This window comes from Nipponia nippon, unplaced genomic scaffold, assembly GCF_047370975.1.
Source record: "Nipponia nippon isolate SJK-2023a ecotype South Korea unplaced genomic scaffold, ASM4737097v1 scaffold_3, whole genome shotgun sequence".
In the NCBI taxonomy this organism is placed as follows: Eukaryota; Metazoa; Chordata; class Aves; order Pelecaniformes; family Threskiornithidae; genus Nipponia; species Nipponia nippon.
Genome location: NW_028262347.1, coordinates 82,405,124 through 82,425,474, shown reverse-complemented (window position 1 = coordinate 82,425,474; position 20,351 = coordinate 82,405,124). Strand labels below are relative to the sequence as shown.

At 39.3% G+C, this 20,351-nt stretch overlaps 1 protein-coding gene across 1 annotated transcript in view; it reads right to left on the bottom strand.

Annotated features, from left to right (window-relative positions):
- ANO2 (anoctamin 2) overlaps positions 1-20,351 on the bottom strand; it is a 199,839-nt gene that overhangs the window by 13,610 nt on the left and 165,878 nt on the right. The window contains exons 18-20 of the mRNA XM_087765406.1: positions 19,832-19,889; positions 18,866-18,966; positions 9,762-9,910 (exon numbers count right to left, since the gene is read on the bottom strand). Of these exons, the coding sequence (XP_087621532.1) occupies positions 9,762-9,910; positions 18,866-18,966; positions 19,832-19,889 (308 nt within the window). The remainder of the gene's footprint in view (positions 1-9,761; positions 9,911-18,865; positions 18,967-19,831; positions 19,890-20,351) is intronic.

Here is a 20,351-nt window from a genome sequence, read left to right as displayed (position 1 = left end):
ATTTCCTTAGGCACGGTTGTCACAGCTTACAACCAACTGATAAAACAGCTTTCTCCAGGATCTTCTCTTGCATGGATCTTTTTTTATGTGCAGATTGCAAGTCTGCTGACTGATATTCCTGCTTTTCTCTTCTCAGTGGCAATATATTTGCACACTAAAGCATTAGCTCTATATTATATGTAAGGCCTTTTGATTTTCTTTCTCATTGTTTTGCTTTGAGATAAAGAGTATATCCTAACATACACTAAGATGGAGCTTTCTCAAAGCATACACACATCCTATCCTTGAAATCATACTTTCCTGAATATTTTACATTCAGAGTCAGGAAAAGGAATTAACAAGGAAATAAAAACAGATGTTAGAGTAATGTCCCAAAAAACTGTGAAATGCTTGGAAAAATACATAGTGCAAAAATATGCCTTATTTGGTTTTAAGTTAATTTAGCAGGAATAGAGCTGGGAGGATTTTGTTAAAAAAAAAAAAAAAAAAAGATATATTTGCAATGCTTTAAGTATAAACCACACATGCATTTGCTTTGATGTTGTTTGCCGTTCCTTTTATTCATTGCCTGGCAAAATGCAGTTTAATTTTTTTTCAAGTTCATGAAAGAATGTTCAAGATACGCAAAGGACTTCTGAACAATTGTGTAAATATGTCTTCATAGAAAACTCTACGCCAGAAATGTTTGTGTGGCCATCTTGAAATCTCTTCAGTCTTCTAGCCTCTTTTTTATGAAAGCGTGAATGATGCAAAACGCAGGCAAAAAAACCCAAAACCAAGCACACCATAATTTAGACGGTCTTGTGTAGTAAACTAGCAAACAATCATTCAAAACAAGCAGTCTGTGAACAAACTCAGCAATTTAAAGGTGCTTGTTTAGTTCAGTCAGTGTTTGTAGAACCATCTATGTCAGCAAAGCTGCATGGACTAAAAAGAGAAGAATCTCTGCAGTACAGTTCATGTCCCAGAAGCAATCTAGTCACAGGATTTTGGCGTTCTGTGGATGCCTGTCTAGTCACAGTGGAAACAGTAATGATACTTTCAGAGCACTCACAAAGACTGTTCCATCAAGGACAGCTGATGCTGAGACATCCTATTTTTGGCTGGAGGACTTGATGGCAACCCTGGAATATGCTTTTTACATTCATGCTTAGCCGCAAGGTCTCCATATAAAACTCTTCTAGTGTTCACGTACAACTCTCTGATCCCACATAGGAGGCCTACCTGACTTGGGTGATTATTCTCCTGTGCTTTGAGGCAAAAGGCTAAAGAGACCTGTGCCAGGAGGTGGACCTCTGAACATCCAGCTTCTTTCATAGCTTTCCTACTTGCCTGGTAGGCCAGCCTGGAGACAACAGAGATGAACATCACCCAGCCTCATGGCACAAGCTAGTGAACAAAATGATTGAAGGTTGTGTATAAGGGGAAGTCAAGGACATGGGAAATAATGCCTTCTCCTGGGGCATCAAAGCAGGAGACTAGATGTGCTGTCAGTGACACAAACTCTATTTCTGACGAGCGAAAAGACCCAAACCATATATGATTGGAGCCCAGAACAAGTCATCTTTACTGTCTGACTTACGCAGGAAAGAGGCAAAGGCCTCAGAGCCAGCCCATGAGGTTTTCAACACCTGATGCCACACCTGCAACATCTCATCCTGGTTTAGGCTGGCTGGGTCCTGACACAAAAACTATAAGAGACAAACAGCATCAAGAGAAGTCTCTCAGGCCACAGCACTTCTCAGAAGTCAACTTTTCACAGAAGCAGTTCCTCTGTGCACAGGGCCTGAGCAGAACCCAACCCCAACAAAGAAAGAACAAGCACATGCTGTCCCTCTAACTCAGGCCTCCAAATTACAATTAAGAGCACAGATCCAGGCTTTTAAATTACGGATCTGGAGAGTGCTGGCTAGTATTCTTGTGTAAGTGATACAGAATCAGTCCACAGCATAAAACCTTCCACAGTGAATACCACTCAGGTTCTACCAGATTTACACATTGACTAGTGTGAGTAACCCTAGTATCTTTTACATCAAAATCTAACCTAAGAGAAGGTAATTGTTTATGATTCCATTGCTTTTTTTCTTACTTCTGTATCAATAATATCTGTCATAGGATCATGTGTTACTGGAAGTAAACAATGAAAGAGTCACTCCCTTGCTAAGCAACTTTCCAAGTCCTCTGAGAAGAAACTTTTCAATATACAGCCAAACCTGGCTGAGAAACAAGGGAAAAGGTATAACTTACTACTCTTTGGTAATAAATGTATGCAACAAGCCTACACAGAACAAGCTGAGTTGGTATTTTCAAATCTGTCCTCATTATAGAGATTATAGAAAAATGCAGGTTTCTCTTCAATGATTCCCTTTTTCTTTTGCTTCCTCACACATTGCCTTTTTGATGGCTTTTCCTGCTTTAGGGAAGTTCTCCCAGACCTCTAAGATTAATCCTTACGGTAGTCTGTAGCTACAGACGTTGGATCTGATCATTTTCTTCTTAAAATTCAAAAGGGACTTTTGCCATTGATTTTTAACAGAAGTTGGATGATGAAACTCTTTATTATTATTTCTCTTTGAGAAAAAAAATGTTTTCAATTAATTGTGACATGAATTTTGGACTCTTAGAGGAGCTAGACTGGAGAAGGGAAGACCGAATGAAATAAGAACCTGAAAGTCATTGCTGATGTCAGTTTCTTCTCAAGAAAACAGTAGTGGTGTAAATTTCACACATTCACATGCATCATTTAGCTGGTTTTGGAGCCGATTTCATGAAGTTTGTTTCATTAGCAATGTTTATTGCTACTTTAAACATCTATTTCTTGCTGACTCCTATCACTGCAGACTAGTTACACATGTTGCAAACTTGCTACCAGCTGGATGAGGAAATTGCTATACATGCTACCTACTACGGGAATGGGTGTGGTCTGGTATATTGGGCTGGGTCAAAAGTCATTGCACAGTTTTAGAAACAGAAAGTACAAATGACAAATTTGACACATGTTAACAATGACAATTTATATTTCAGGATTCCTTGAGCAACATTTTCTGATCACTCAGAAACATTAAGAGTGTCTCTGCTTAAGAGTGTCTGCTAAGAAATACAAATATATATCAGTTAATAAATACCAAAACAAAGAGAAATGTCACTGCTGCAAATCAAAACTATGTGCGGACATGCTATTGACTGACAAGGCCTGTTCAAGAAAGAAGTTTGGCACAGTCTGCTGACTGAAATCAGATTCAGTTCAGCTCACTGAAGAAGTGACCCACAAAAGCTTTCCCTGAAGGAAAACTTAGAGTTTATTTGCCATGGTGAAGTGTTGGCCTCCCCCTCCCACACTACTGGTATCTGTAAAATGCCACTGAAGTCAATGGAAGTCTGGCCGACTTGAGTTTTACCCTCTTATGTTTTCTTTTTTTTTTTTTTTTTTATTTATACATGGCTTTTGCCTTAAAACTAAATGCCTTGGTCTTGATGCTTGCTCTATGTTACATCAAAGTCATGAACTAAATGCTTGCTCTATGTTACATCAAAGTCATGTACTTGATTTTGCTGGAGCTGCTCCTAGTTAGAGGTTTCACAACTAATAATGGTTGAAATACAACTTTGTGCAAGAGTCAGAATCCATGAAACCATCATTCCTACCACTGGCTGCCCTGAATTTGCTCCAGTGTCTTGCTTCCATGCTGCAGCTGCCAACTCTCCGTCAATCATTCAGAACTACTGTAGCACAATTATTCAAGAAATCTTGCATGACAGTTTATGAATAGGAGATTTTATCTAATAAAATTTTGCCTCAAATTTCCCAGCTCTGTCCTAGCTACTTATTTCATTATCTTTTTAAAGCCTTGGTTGAGAAAATCCTTGAGTGCTTATTTAGGGCCAGGAAACATCCTAGTGTCACACGTTGTTAGCTCAAAGCCTCAATATATCATCTTTCCCATTTAAAAAGGCAAAACGGCAAGTACTTCTCTAGGTATGTCTTCCCAGGGCAGAGAGAGCTCTCAGCAAATTCATGGGTTTGTGAGTGGGCAGGAGGGATGTGAGGCCAACAGGCCAGCAGAGAGTATCATTTCCCCTTCCTGTGACATCTAGTCCAAATGTTGATAAAGCTTCCTACAGCCTCTCATTTACAAGGCTTCAGGCTTCCTGGTATAATAAATCAGAATAAAAGGAAATCCCAGGAGCTTTAAAATGGCCATTCCAAAATCGAAGTGGGATAGTTATCACCAAAAACTCCTATATCTGTGGCATATCATACTGCAAAACGTATCCTGACATCACTCCGAACACTATCGCTCAGACAAGTGGTGCTTCACCAGGGCTAATCTGCTTCAGAAGGGAATGCAAAGAGAATATATGATTTGCTACATGAGGAATGGGCCAGACTCCAGGTTTCCTTCAGAAAAGGCACATGCCAACCCTTTTGATAGAAATTAGTAGAAGAAACTCTATATGGGTAAAAAAGGCAAGGACAGCCTGTGACTAGGGTACAGCCTAGCAAATGGCAGACCTGGAGTTGAGAGTCTCAGCTTGGTCAGAGGCTTTCTGTGTAGTCTTAAAGATGTCATCCACTCATAAAAGTAGGAGCATCCTGGCAGAACAAACCTGAATGTAGAGAATATTCACACATGGGTACATAATCTCTCCATGCCTGTCTCTGCATGAAACCCTATCATCATCTGGATGGGGGAACCCAAAGGCTACAGTAAACCCAGTCTACAGTTTTTTATTCAGCTGCTTCATTCCTGGTTGAGCCAATAGCCACTGATACCAGTGGGATCTTGCCTGAGTAAATCAGTGTGAAAATTAAGAACTAAGTTCTGAAACAGCAGTCAGATTTCTCTCTTCTCCTTAATATATCTCTTCTTACATCCCAGTCATTCTACCTTTTTAAGCAATTCAGGAAAAAAAAAATGCTCCCTCTGCACTTGTTGCATTGTTTCCCTTCCCTCCCCCTTTCAAATCAAATTTAGAAAAACAGGTAAATAAGCTGTGTAACTGCCTCTTGCCTCACCATTCCAGCTTGATGCCCTTCACAAGAATCCCAGCTGACAGGTTCAGTACTGAGCTGCACAAAGTGCTTCCTCTCAGTGTGGGTGGTCTGAGTCACTCTGCAGTGAATCTGACAGCTGAGTGCAGTGATATGGACCCGGGGCAACAAGCAGGCTGGGGAGGGGCAGCTTGGGTTTCACATGCTGTGCATTTGTCTTGAATCCTATAGGCAGGGCATAGCTCGCTGTGGCACACTACAAAGCTCAGTGAACTATTCTCTTCACTTGAGAAACTAATTCTTCTGTTGTAAACAAATGTTTAGATTAGTAATTCATCCATTCATTTGCAGGGCATCTATCTAATTATCCCTGAATGACTGCAGGATGAGGCACTCGGCATTGTTTATCATCTAGGCACAAGGGACTAATCTAAAATACAGGCTTAGTGTCCAGTGATTTATAACATCAGTAGCTTAGACCCTGATACTACGAGTTATTCCAACAAGTCAGACCTTTGTGTCTAAGTGGTATCCTCACCAATGAATCAAGGGTGATCTCCTACACAGGAGTCTTGAATCAGGGTGACGGCATCATCACAGATGCTATGGGAGTTTGCCACAGGTAACAGAGAGTGGAAAGAGCTTCCTCCCACACCTGGATGCTTTGCATTAGGTCCAACTACAATTAGGAGAAAACACCAGTATATAATATTTGGAAAGTGGGAGATTCTAGTTTATAACACACTCATTATAACTGGAAAGAAGTCTGTCTCCTCCTTACCCTGCCAGTGGCTTTTACTGTAATTAGCCATGAATGCTGCAACTGATCGCGTGCTTTAGCCCCCAGAATGAATAAGATCAACTACCACAGATGTGCAAGGGAAAGAAATTAAATATTTATAAACAGTTGTATTTATTCTGTTTGTTTATTACCAATAACTAAAGGTCCTTGTCCTCAGAGAGAACTAGCTAACAAGGAAATTTTGGATGTTGAAGTGCAGACATTTCAAGTTATGCCTGAGCATAAAAACATATGAAAATGTTTACAAGGGGAAATGTCTATATTTTTTCACCATTGTTTAACTCAAAAATTGCAAAGAAGTTTGCTTAAAATTTCCAGGAGGAAAAACAATCTTGGACTGAAGTAATGCATGGAAAAAATCAATCCTAAAGGAGAATTTTTCAATGAAGTATCATCATATGCAGAAGGGGATTAGGTAGTAGAGGCTGCAGCACACAGCCAGATCCTAAGGTGAGTTGAAACAATTGAGAGGGAGATGATGGCAGGTGAGGGCTGCTTTTTACCAACTTAATGGCGCTATAGAGGGCAAGGTTCAGATCCACAAACATATCCATAAAAGAGAACCCCAAATCTGCCATTATATAAAGTACCTCATCTACACTTACATATTTAAATATTTACATAAATCCACCACTATATAAAATCCCATATATACATTTACAAATATATATTATATCTATAAGTCAATATAGCTATTTGTACATATTTATAGATAAACCATACATGGTATTGACTTTTTTGTCACAAAATGCATTCTCTTTCAGATGTTTTGAGAATAGTGGCTTGTTAAAACAGGAGTTGTTACATACAGTATTTAACAGATGTCTGGTTTTAGATAACATGCCCTTTGACAAGCTGTGGTTCTCACCTGAATACTTTTATGCCCTAGAGCTTGGGTTTACCTACATTATTTCTCTTCTTCCTCTTCCCCCACCCATACCATTCCCCCTTTCTCCTCCCCTGCCTCTCCTGGGTCTACTCATGAGGCAGTTACAGGGCTGAGGGGTACACTGCAATTTTGGTTTGCATCTGGTGTGAAGAGCCTGGCCTCTTACTTGCTCTTACTCCCTAGCATCCCTGTGTGCTGCTTCCTCTCAGGTTTATTTCCCTGAGGACAGCTGAACTTGGATTGTGTCTCAGGGCTGCAACACTGAGTTATTTGGCAATTATTTGCACCTCTGTCCTCTTGGGTTCTGTTGAGTCATAGATACTCCTCAAAGTAACAAACACCCTTTAGAATGAAAAAGAAGGCATGTATGTATTTCAGTTTGGAATTCTCTGTCAGATGCTTGATATTTGTCCTCGGCTAATTAATCTGTAGTGTACTCCTTTATCCCAGTGTTTGACCTACTCCTGTGGGAGCAGTGGATGAGTGCTAGTGGATGCAGGGAGATGAATGTGATCAAATGATCTCAGTGAAAGCTGAGAGGAGGTGACAGAGGATTCCTTACAACGCAGAATCATACCAAAAATGCCTAGTTGTTGGGTTTGCTCTCTATCCATTTATACATGCCAGATACTGTACTCCAAATTTCAAACATCATTTCATAATAAAAAAGTTACATTTTCTCTTGCGTGAAATAGAATCAAGATACCGAAGGGACCAGACTTCTAAATTATGACTACTGAGGACAATGGCACAGTGCCAAATGTTAAAATGAAAATAATTTATTAATGATATTTTATTTGAACAAACTCAGTGCTTTACAGTTTCTTTCTTGACTCTTGACTTCCAGATAGCAGAAAACACTCTAATGCTATGTCTCAAATGACTTACAGTGGACACATTGACCTCAGATCCTAAATCAGAGAGTCTTTTAATGATATGCAAATGATGGATCAAGTCACTAAGATGTCAGCAATCCACACTTGCAGATAATAAAAAGTGCATTCAGTTCCACTCTGATAGACATTGCATCTTGAGAGAGGTATTTCTGTGAAGCAGCAGATCCAGCTCCTTGGTCCCACCTTATGGAAATCAGGAACTGCTGTCTCCCTGACAGTGTGGTTAGCAAATATATAATTGGTGGCATCTTGTCACTACAAGAAAGAATTGCTCCCAGTTCCATCTGTGTTTCCACCAACATACTTATCTCCTCTAATGTGGAAAAGCAAACTGTGGAGCAATCTTGAAAAAGTACTGATCTCTGCCATAGTTTAGCAGCAATTTAGGTAATTGTGAAAAACAGCAGGCACATAGGTAACATAGATGATATACACAGGGCAGGTACCAGCTTTACAAAATTAGAATACTATTGACTTTAATAGAGTTGCTTCTACTTTACATGGGTTTGAAAGACGACCAAATGTCTGGCAGTGCATACCACTAGTGACGTCAGTCACTCCAGCAGGGTGATGCATGGAGAGGAAGTATTCACATGCTGTTTAAGAAACTAGAGAATGTGCTGGTTAAAGAATTGGTATTAAAGGTGGGAGACTGAGAAATAGTTCCCAAGTGTGCCCTAGATTTCCTTGGAAGTGTGGCCAACTCAATACCTGCATGCTGCAGCTTTCCATAAGTAAAATGGGAATAACAATTCTCCATTCCACTGTCTCTTTCAGCTGACTGAGAAACTCTTACAGGCTGAGGGTTCTCTCCTGTTGTATATGTGTGTGGATTTTAATTTAAGCATAGCTGAGAATGCTTGTGTACGTGATTCAACATCATGTAACATTCAGTCATGAACTAAGTAATCTAAAAAGATATTCCTACAGTCTTCTGTTGTAAAGGGTAATTTACTTCTACGAGAAAATACACATTTCTATTTTGGAATCTACATATTTTTACTACATTTGAAACATTAATGAGCAATTTCAGTTTTGTGAGGATTTACACCAGATGTTTGTGCTGCCATTGAGAAGAACCTCAAGAAGCTGGAGAAATGGTACAAGAGGAATCTCACAAAGTTCAGCAAAGGAAAACACAAAGTCTTGCACCTGGGGCAGAATAACCCCAAGCACCAGTAGATGCTAGGAACCGACTAGCTGGGAAGCAGCTTTGCAAAAAAGGGCCTAGGCATCCTGGTGGATAGCATGTTGAACACGAACCAGAAATCTGCCATAGCTACAAAGAAGGCCAATAGCCTTCCAGGGCACATTAGGAAGAGCGATGCCAGCAGGTCAAGAGAGGGGATCCTCCTACTCTACTCAGCACTACTGTGGCCACACATGAAGTGCTCTTTGCAGTTCTGTGCTCCCCAGTACAAGAAAGACATACACATACTGCAGTGAATCCAGTGAAGAGCCACTAAGCTGATTAAGCGATTGGAGGACTTGACATACAAGGAGAAGCTGAGAGAGCTGGGATTGTTTTACCACAGGAAGAGAAGGCTCAGGGGGATCTTATCAATGTGTTCAAATACCTCTTGGGTGGATTAAAGAAGACAGAGCTAGACTCTTCTCAAGGGTGCCCAGTGAAAGGACAAGAGGCAATGGGCACAAATTGAAATAGAGGAAATGCAATTTAAACATAAGAAAAAACTTTTTTACAGTAGGGGTGATCAAATATTGGAACAGGTTGCACAGAGATGTTGTAGAGTCTCCATCCCTGGAAATATTCAAAACCCAACTGGACAACCAGACAAGTCCCTGAGCAACCTGCTCTAGCTCATCCTGTTTTGAGCAGGGGGTTGGACTAGATGATCTCCAGAGGTCCCTTCCAACCTTAGCTATTTTGTGATTCTGTGGCTGTGTGGTTTCTATGCACTGTTCTCAGCTGGGAACACTGGACTCTCACAGTGTAAGTATTAACAGATACTAGGACTCATCATTGTTGCTATGCTGGTAATGTGGTAGTCTCATAGCCCTGCTGTCTTGTATGTAATTTCTGCAAAGCTACAAGTGGTTTTTTTTTTTTTCCCCCTTTATCATGCCAAGTTTTGACATGCAGTCATATGATATACAGCGATTGGTGCTATGTAAAACTATGGCTATTGCAGAAAGGGAAAGGGAATTCAGAAAACTTACTCATTTCCATGTATTCTGGAGTCAGCCCAGTGAAAGGTTCCAAGATGTAGTCAAGATCCCATTGCTGAGGGTCCTTTGATTGGTTGGTGTCCATTTCCTTTGGCTCAGTTCTTTCATCCTTCAGCTTCCTGAAGAGCTTCTTTAGCTTCCTGAGGAACAAAAGTTCAGATTGAACTTTTTTTTTTCCCTACAAGATTTTCCCCAAGACCTTGTGCAGCAATGCAAAATGTATATCACATTGCTTTGGTGCCCCATAGGCTTAGTTTACACAATCCTCTGAAGTTCTGGTGCTGCTTATTGCCAAGTGACAGGCTGCTGGGGGCAGCAGTTCCTGTGTTCCTGTGTCAAGAGGAAAGTTACAACAGTATAACGCTGTTAAAATGGAGTTGAACCCAGTACTTTTTAGTAATTGTTTCTCTCTAGATACATGTTGAATGGGCATCTTCCTAAAGCTCAAGCATCTTGGACCTAAATAATATTAGTAATAAGTAATATTCTCAAAAACAACACACTGGGCACCTCTCCTGAAAGAAAGAAACAAAATATGAGAAGGTTATGTGATGCCTTCATACCACGTATCTATCACAGGTACACTTTTCTCTCACCATGAAACTTGTGAACTTCTAATATAGTATACCTTTAAGGTCAAAATGACCATACGTATTGCCAACCAAAAAGCAAGCAAGAATGTACTGATTCCTAAACCTGGTGGACTTATGAATATTTTAGCAGAAAAACTGCCTGTTGTTCAAAGCAAAAGGAAATGAGCACCTCTGTTAATAAATCTGCAGCACCACAAAAAGAAGTGTCTCCAAGATACTGATAGGTCCAAAGCCATTTAGGACTCTAAAAATGAATGTTATTGATTTAAAGCCAGCCCTGTGACCACCAGAAAACACCTGCAGCTCTTCAGGTTCCAGTGCTCTCTTGTCACAAGCACATATACCTGAGTTTATCTAAATAGACAAAAAAAGATGCTGCTTGTGGAACCTTAAAGGGGAAGCACTCTTCTTTAACCAAAATGGTGCTACAACTAATAAAAATAACAAAATATTTACCTATGAAATGTTAAGTATAAGCAATGTCTTAATTTTACTAATGGCCTTTCATCCTGGAGAAACGCAATTCCCTTGCTTCTACCTAACATGCAAACAGAGTTCAAACTAATGGAGAGAATCAGATTCATGAGAGAGTTTCAGCAAGGGTACTAGAATTTGGCCTCAGAGGCGTGTATCATTCCTGTCATGCACAAACAGAAATCCTTGTCACTTGGGATATATGCAGTAACAGCCTCTTCAGCACTCCACAATGCCACCCATACTGGAACTCACTGGGGAAGAACTGGAACTCACTGGAACTTATCTGCAAGTTTATTTCTAAACCACTGGAAACTACAGAATTCTATAACTACTAAAATAAAAATTGAAACATTTGTTGAATGCTTATGTGAAAAATATATATTTCTGAAATATTTTTTTTTTCCTGAGAGTTTACTGATCGTGTATAAGGCAAAGTATGAAGATCTATGTAGACCCTGAAAAACTTACTTCACCAGGAGTTAGATGCTTTATGTACTTGCACAACTGTATAATCTTCCTTCTGAGATTTCTCATAAGAGGTTTAGAGGTTCTGAATTTTCCTTCAGATATGCCGCAGTGCGTATAAAGGTGGACCGCTGAGCTAGCGCACTACCACTGTTGTGGTGAGACTTGGAAATTCCCCATTTCAGTCAGGAAATATTACTGCTACCTGCAAGACCAACTATGCTGGTGAGTTTTCACTGCCTCTGAAGCAGGAAACCAAAACTGTTTCCTACCATTTCTTAAGTAAATACAGTTCAGTTATGTCTCCCAGCTCCCGTAGATCAGAAGAGGTTGTATCAGAGGTTCTCATTTTGACCACGTTTTGCAATAACATTGTCCATTTTGGCCAGACTATAAATTACTCACATGGGTGGGCAATTATTTGTGCAAGTATTTCTTTGGAAAAGTGGTAGCAATCACTGTCCCACTGAGATGGGGATACAAATGTCATGACACTGACAAATGCATCAATTTCATAAGTAGTATAATCCCAGAGTAAAATGAATCCACCTCTAAAAGAAGAGTGAAGTATTCCCAGTGCCCCCACAGATGACATTTTAAATGCATATGCGTCAATAACTTCATGCTATTTTACACATTGAGAAATTCCCATGGAAAAATGCAACAGAATGAGATATTTCTTCAAAATCAAGGAAGTGAAATACGTTGAATTAACATAAAACATCAACATTTATACTTACGGTATACCTTCATTCTGCAGATGAAATTTGTCTTTCACAAATATGCACAATATTATTTTATAGCTCTTCACATATATGCCATGTAAGTGAAAATCCAGACTAATTCCAGTGATGTTTTGCCAGAATTGTAAGCAGGGCTCTCACACAAACTTTTCCCCCACAGCTTGCTATAAATCCTTTGAACTAGAGATGTGTGGCCTGGAGACAGGAATGTATGGGGAAATGGTAGGGGTTTTCATTTGTACCTCCAGTTAAGCAGAACCTCTTTCTCAGACCCTAACTTAAGTAGCAGGGCAAGGCTAGCTGGCAAACACACTAAAGACTTTGCTGGGTAGGTTTATTGCTTTGTTCCTGCATATACACTGAGCCACAGAGGAATACCGTGTCACCACACAGTGCAAGGCTCTATAGCAGCCTGGAAATGACCACAGTGACTGCAGAATTTCTACAAGTGTAGAAATTCTACAAGTGTAGACCAGTGTTTACAGGACCCATTCCATTTCATCACCAGTATGGAGGAAATGGGGATTGGCAGACACTCTTAAAACAGATCTAGATTGCATCAGGCCCTGTCAGTCCCAGGATCACAAAGCTGCAAAAATCAACAGATCAGCTGCAGCTTTTGTTCCAGGTGTAGCTAAGACGTAGCTCATAAGTCTGATGGCAACATCCTCAGTACTTCGGCAACAGCCAGATATATTGGGGCTAAGCAAATACTTTCAGTACCCAGAACATTCAGTTTACACAGTTTTAATAAAATGGTGGGGAGATTTAAAATACTTCACAAGAAAGAATTAGATGGATCCTTACAAAGACATTTACATCATGCAAAGTCAGCCATTTCAAGACACTAAAATTTCCTTTCCCCCCGCCCCCCCCCCCCCCCCTTCTGCTTTTATGGCAATCAAGGGAACTTGTCTGTGATAGAGGTGATGTAGTATTCAGAAGGTAGGAGACTGGGGGCAGGATTTAAAACAATCAAAGAATTCCCAGGATGCTCTTCCAGCATATCCCAATTAATTTGCTAATGTGAGGGACTCTCAGAGGACAGTGAACAATAAGTTCAAGACAGTGCTGATTTCTGTTCCAATAAAATGATATGAGTTATAAATGTTCCTCACATTTCCTTGGGCAGATGCGGTTGAAGAGCATCTCGCTGTCACTGTGCAGCAGCTGAGATAAAATTTGGGTGTGTTTAGATGTGAAGTCTGTACATGTGTGATCTAATCCTCTGGTTATAGCACCACGGAGTCGAGTTATGGAGTTTAATGCATACACATAACTCCTCTGAGAACCCAGTAACTAAAACAATAGTTGTTGTTTTTAATGTTTATTTGGGAATACACTAAATCCAGGGCTCAGTTACTCAGAATAATTTTTAATTTTTCATCTGACTATCTATAAGTCAGGCATGTGGAGTGGCACCTTTAACCATTTTGAGTTAAGCTTTGAAGAGTTTTCTTATTTTTATTTTTATGTATTTTTTTTTAAGGATGAACTAACTGAAAGCAAGCCAAACTAATTCTTTCAAATTTTTTACCAAAATTGTACCTTTGTATCATATCCAAGCATGTGAAGTTTCAGACCAAACAGAAATGTGTCAGAAAGTTAAAGAAACAGAGAACAGGGATTTGCACAGTGTTATTCTCCAGCTATACAGCAGTAGGGTAATGAAAATGAGTTTTGCAGAACTCTGTAGCTGCACATATGATTGTGTTATTAAAACTGAGTAAGCTTTTCAAATGCACTTGTGTGAAACCTGTTTTTTAATTACTCAGATCAACATTTTTTAAAAAAAGTTGACAGACAATGATAATCAAGAGCTATTTTAGCTTCTGATTTCTGCATGCCAGGCAGCCCTACCAGTGAGAAAGAGGTAGGTTTGCCCATTCAGGATGAATCTCCGAGAAGTTTTGTGCTGAAGAGGCACATGCAGCAAAGTTTCATGACCCCACTGGTAGCCATTTGAATCTGGACAAACAGAGAAAACTGTAGAACTGTAGAACAGCCATTATTTCTGGTCCTTTTGCCAATGAATATAAAAACGCAGGATCCATTCTTGAAAAGACTGAATATCATGAAAGAAAAATGAATGTAGGATCAGGGAGAAAGAAAATGAAGAGCAGGGTTTTGTGAGAAGGCTATGTCTAGAGCAGTTAAAAATGGTGCTGCAGTTTCTTACAAGGGATTGGCACCAAACTGTTGTGTTAGATAAGAGGTGGGAAGAAGGTTTAACTATGCTGTTTGCAATTCCTAATATAACCAATAAGCATCCCATCATGTAAGGTAATCAGCATCTGAAGAGAGCATAAAATCACTACAGGAAAATGCCCCACCCCTGAAGAATCCACAAGATTTTGAGAGAAAAGATGACGAAAAGAAGAGAGAAATCAAAATCAAGTAATCCTGGCTGGGCTGCAAGGACATGGTGCACTTATATGAAGCCTCCTTTTAAAAAAACAGACAGGTGATTCAATAGTTGCTCTATTCATACAGTAAAAAGTGGTAGAAGGATTTGGGGGTTCTAGGAGAAGACATGAAGATGACTTGGGAAAAATAAGAAATTTGTGGAGTGAGACAGAGTAGAACATATAGAGGCTGGAGAGGCAGGGCAGCTGGGAGGCAGGTTGAAATAGGACAGATGCAGGAAAATTATTTTGTTGGTGCAAGTCTTTGTCTTCAGTGGCTGTGCAGTCCTCATGATGTATGTCCACCAGAGCTTGCAAGAAACATTGGAACTGAGGATCAATTTACCAGTTTCTCAAGACTCTCAGTTAACAAATCCTTTGGGTACTGCAAAGGCAGATCACCTGTGACAGTTACCAAGAACTGAATTCAAAGTATTGCAAGGCAATACTTGCTAGAACAGAGATGCAAACGGAAACTCTACATGGAAAGACAGAAAAGCCCTAGGATCCAGCTCCCAGGGTGGTTTTTAAGGTTATCTTTCCAGTTGATGCTTTTTCCTTTGTAGCATGATGGAAAAGGGTACAGGTAGAAAGCACAGAAATACTATTAGGTTGAGTAGCCAGAGCACCTGTGTTTAGAGAAAAGGAAGTGCAGTGACTCAGAGTCTTGTGTCCTTGCCCATAATTTTTTTTGCTGCTTTGGGGAAGGAGCACTGAAGGTCCAGGCTTTTCTTCAGTCATATTCTTACGGTCTGTTCATATAAGAACACAACTTCTCATATTCACAGTTAAGGGGTACAAGAATGAGGCAGGGGGAGAATGAAAGGACTTTAACCTCTCATCCTGTTCCACAAACAACAACCAACCAAAAACAGGAAAGAAAAAAAAACAAGCAAAAAAATACCCCATTAATTAAGAATAATTTATTAAAGGTGAAAAGCAACATAAAAGATAATAACTATGAAAGGGTGTCTTTAAATTTATTTCATTATCTCTTGGTATTCTCATCCAGCATAGTTAAGTACATTTTGAAGTAAGTAATGGAAACCAATGTCGGATAAAAAGGCCAAAATCATGGCCCCGCTAAAGTCAATGGGAGTTTTGCCATTGACTTCAATAGGGCCAGGATTTCACCCTAAGGGTTTATCACCAAGGTCAAAGACAGAGAGTAATAAAATAACTGCATGGATTTTTTTCAATAAGTTCAGAAAAACAGAACTGAAGAAAAGGAGTCTTAAGGAACTCTAGGTTAAGGCTATCCAGCCCTGCAGCCTTTTAGGGTCAATTCTGTGGCAACAGTAAAAGAATTATGGTATGTTAGACATCTGAATGAACTGTGGCATATTCACATCTGTTAAACTTGTGAATTCCAGCACCACAGAACACATATTTCAATTCAAGAAGGTTTAGTTTTCTATAATTCAACTGTTGTTGCATTTACCTAGCTGTTTTGATATTCTTGGGTGCAGAAATTGAAAAAGAAATCACAGAAAGGTTTAGAAGACCAGCAAGTCACAGCTGTCGTAGCTGTGCAGCAGTTTCTCCAGAAACGTTGAAGGAAAAAGCAAGGATGTGTCCCAATGACCCCAAACAATGCAGGGCTGCCATCTGAAGTTTAACTCCATAACTCTTCAGCCAGCACTGACCATGGATAAGCCAGAACAAAGACATTGAGTAATGGTTCCCAGTTGTGGCAACATCTGAGGTGATAGAGACATAATGGATAGCTGTTGCTTATAAACTCAGCCTGTCATCTACTTAGTAGTATATTTTGAGGGAAAGAGACAGCAAATGGGAGTAAGGCTTTGTGATCTTCTGCAAAGCAATAAAGATGCCTTGGGTTTTTATGGTGAATTAAATCAAAAGGTTTTCTGAAAATAATCCTGAAATCCTCAGATTTCAGTAAGGAAGAAAACTTTTGATCTGGGACATCATACAACTTAGCAGAGAGATATTTCCATGTTACAGACATATAGAGGACAGTTCCAGATTCCGAAGGACAAATCACCATTTTTGATAATTCTTTCTGCCTCTTCATATGGGTAAGGTTGATTGCAGCACTTGTACTCTGCCCTCAGTGAAAATACAGGGAGCCAATAGAATAATCTGTGTTATTCACTGACCCTCATTCCCTCCAAGGAGGCACAAAGCAAGGGGGAAAAAAAAATGCAGCTGCTGAAAGTGGAGACAGAAAAGATTGATCTATCTTTCTGCCACAGGAGGACTGTTCATCACAGTGCATAGCTGGTGCAAAAGTAGACACCGGAAAATAGAACAAGGGCCTGATGAAGACAGAGATATCCTGGGAAGCAAAATAAAAAACTTATTGGTAGAAAAGGGATGATCTAACAGAGGAGATGAGCTGACTGTAAGAGATTACCAAGGAAAACAGGTAGCAGAACAGAAAGAATAGGATACAGCAGGAAGCCAGATGAGAAGGCTGGAGGGCAGAGAGCGAGGATATGTTTATCCATACATTTGTCACATCTCCTAACAACAGCATGTATAGACATAATAGATTACATGTGAGACACAGATATGCCGAAACTAGTACTTCTGCAATACATGCACGTTTGGAGTCCCTTTTGGTCTGGATTTATATGTGTCCAGCAGACCTATGCACAGCTGTCTGAAAATCTGATTGATCAATACTCAAAGTGTGTCTGTGTGCCTGTGTATGTGGGGCAGATGAGGTAGAACAGAGTACCATTACGGATCTAGTCCAAACCAATAGAGCAGTCCATGCAGAAATAGACGGCTAACTCTGATTTAATTAAGTGTTCAGTAAAGCACCATGTTTCTCCTGGTGCAAACAGGCCCAGTGAGAAGGGCCAAGCCCTACAGATATACATGTGATTTTCTTGAGAATGCAGACAAGCAAAGGAAAACCAAATGTGCTTACTTCAGAATGACAAGATAGAATTGTGACTGAAACGAGCTATTTCTCTGTGAAGGAGATGATGAAAGTATGGGGTTTCTTTAAACAGTTATTCTGTTTTAAAAATTGAGGCCACCATAGGTTGTTGGCAGGAGGGTGGGGGAGCAGAAATGAGGGAGAAAAATGGGATGGAATTGTCACATTCCTGCACCAAGAGTTGTAGTGAGGGAATTGAGAAATAATTTGACAGGAATCTTCTGTTTGGACTGGATAAGCCTCTGCTCTTATGAGTCAAAAATAATAAATAGAGTATTTCTAATGTCATAAAATCCCCATTAAAGAACTCCAGTAGCGGCAAGTTTTTGGAAGACAGGAAAAAAATCACACCAGTTTTACACTGAGAAAGCTTTAAGCCTTCAACATGTCAGATATTTTGGGAATGATTTACCACCGTTTTCTCAAAATAAACTGTAAACTAGTGAGATGTAGACAGAAAACAGGCCTCCCTGTTGAACTTTGACAAAAGAGCAATGAAACCATCCATAACCCACATTTGATTTGTTTGGGAATTTTTTCTTCCTCTCTATTTAAATTACTTCCAAAAAAAAGTTCTTGCTAGGAAAAGGGATGAAAAAGGCTCATTTTTAAAAAAAATTCATAATCTTTTAAGCGTCACTCATCTTGGTTTCTAGTTAGCATCTTCAAGGCCTTCCTTAGGGATGTGATCCAAAAGCTACTGACACCAGAGCTGAAAGATTCTGACTAACTTCAGTGAAGTTGAGGCTTGTGTCTAAGCCAGACTCTTCATCTAATACAACATTTCATAGACCACTGCCACCAAGGATGATTCAGTTAACAGAAACAGGAGCAAACCTCCCAAGAGGCAGGAGCAGGACTCAGTGGATTCTCAATGCCTGAAGATCCCCTTGACACTGGAGACAGACCAAGAGAGATTCTTGCTGTATTTGGAGCAGAGGACACTGTGTACTAAGCATCCTGTGGCAGACAGCCACTAAGCAGTGTCAGCATCTCTCCCACACTGTAGCTCCTGCATCATACTGACATATAGATGCCTTAGAAATGCGTGGACTTCATCTGTAAACCCGTAAAATAGTCATAGATCAAGTAATACATTTTAACATCTTTTATGAGCTATTGCTTTTCTCCACACCATCTCTCCTCCACTTTATACTAATCTGTATTCAATACTGCTGCCCTGAAAGCTTCTCTAAAACTTCCCAAGAGATCTATCATACCTTGCCTGTTTTCCCAGGTTTCTAAGATTAATTTAGATCAATTATTTAATATATTCAATCACTTTCTTTAAGCCATTTACTGCAAATATAGCTAATTATTCAACATAAAATACTGCCAGATCATTTCATCACAACCAAAAATGTGATATATCATCACATTCAATTAGAACCCACTGAAGGCAGTGGCAAAAGTCCCATTCAGTTGAATAAGGATCAAGCCTTTAATTTACTGTGTCATAGGAATAACACATGGTAATGGAGAAGGCTGAGATACATACGGGATTCCAATTTCAAACAGATTGTTTTGAATCAGTTGTTTTCCAAGCATAATGATGCTCAGCTGAATACAGAGTTCCATCAAACAGCCTCCTGGAGCACACTGTAATTAAACAAAACCATAGAGTGTGAAGAGAGTAAAAGAATTAATTTAAAAGTACCCACCTGGGAGAGCTACCAATGTCTATATGTGCCCATCACCCCTGCCACCAATTTACACAGGAGCACGGAGCTCGTTGATCATTGCAATTCTATGCTTAACAAGGTATTTCATCTCCACTCATAAAACTGCATTATGGAAAATATGCAGAGCTCTGAAATAACTTACTGTGCCCTGGGGCTACTATATTTCCTTTTAAAATATTTACTACATAATCAATGTAATAAACATAATGCAGTATCACCAATTCTCTTCCAACCTGATGTTTCCCAAGGGGAAAGAAAGTCTTCAATCCTGCAAAGACTTATACATAAGCTTTATTGTAAAACCTTGAGTACATCTATCGATTTTCAAGGGAATACCCACAGCAGTTAAAAGGAATTTTGAAAAAAAAAATATGTTTACAGGTTTAGCACAAAATGGCTATAGCTTTTTAAGCTATTAAAATTGCTAGACTTCTAGTGATCTACAGAATGACAAGCAAGATTCAAGTTCTGGTTCTGCCATAGTTTTCCCAAGGGTCTCAGTCAAATCATGTAATATTTGTGCCTTAGTGCCCAGTTGTAAAACATAGAAATGGTGAAACTTCACCAAAGAAAGACCATGAAGTACTCAAAACTGCAGAAAGAAAGAACATAGAGGTGCCTCACATGGAAAATTTGGAGTTTGTCCATTTATGTTGAAGATTTAACATCTTGTTTTAACATGTTTTCTATTTTTCCCTTACTGTCTAGACTCCACTGAAATACACTGTACACATATCTCTTTTTGTTAAGGATGTGTTTGTTTAAATTTCTTATGTACTTACCTCTTCCATTCGATAACCACCAAATACATATACATAATGACCAGGACGGCCAACAAATCTGAAAGCAATAACAATATATGAAATAATATAAAAATAGGAAAAAATTAATTTTAACAACATAACTGTTCATTCATATTAGCTACAATATTTCAGAACTAGCTACTTCAACATGACTTGTAAAAGACTCGACACCTCTTCAACTTCGATTATTTAAAATTATTTCAAAGTAGTAGGCCTCTACAACTGTTTTTCTACTACATCTTGATGAAATAATTTTAATAAAATATTTTTCTGTGTTAAAAAAAATAAAATAATCTTCCTCTCTTGATTAGAGATCACAAACCAAACTGGGAACACATATCCTAACTCACATTCTCTTGCATCTGAGTAATGCCCTGAAAGGAGTTATTTACACATCTATACACAGTCAAGGCTCTTCTGACTACACAGGGAGAAACAGTGAAATTGACTTTATTATAAGCATACAACACAAAAAAATGATTAAAAAAGAAAGAAATTG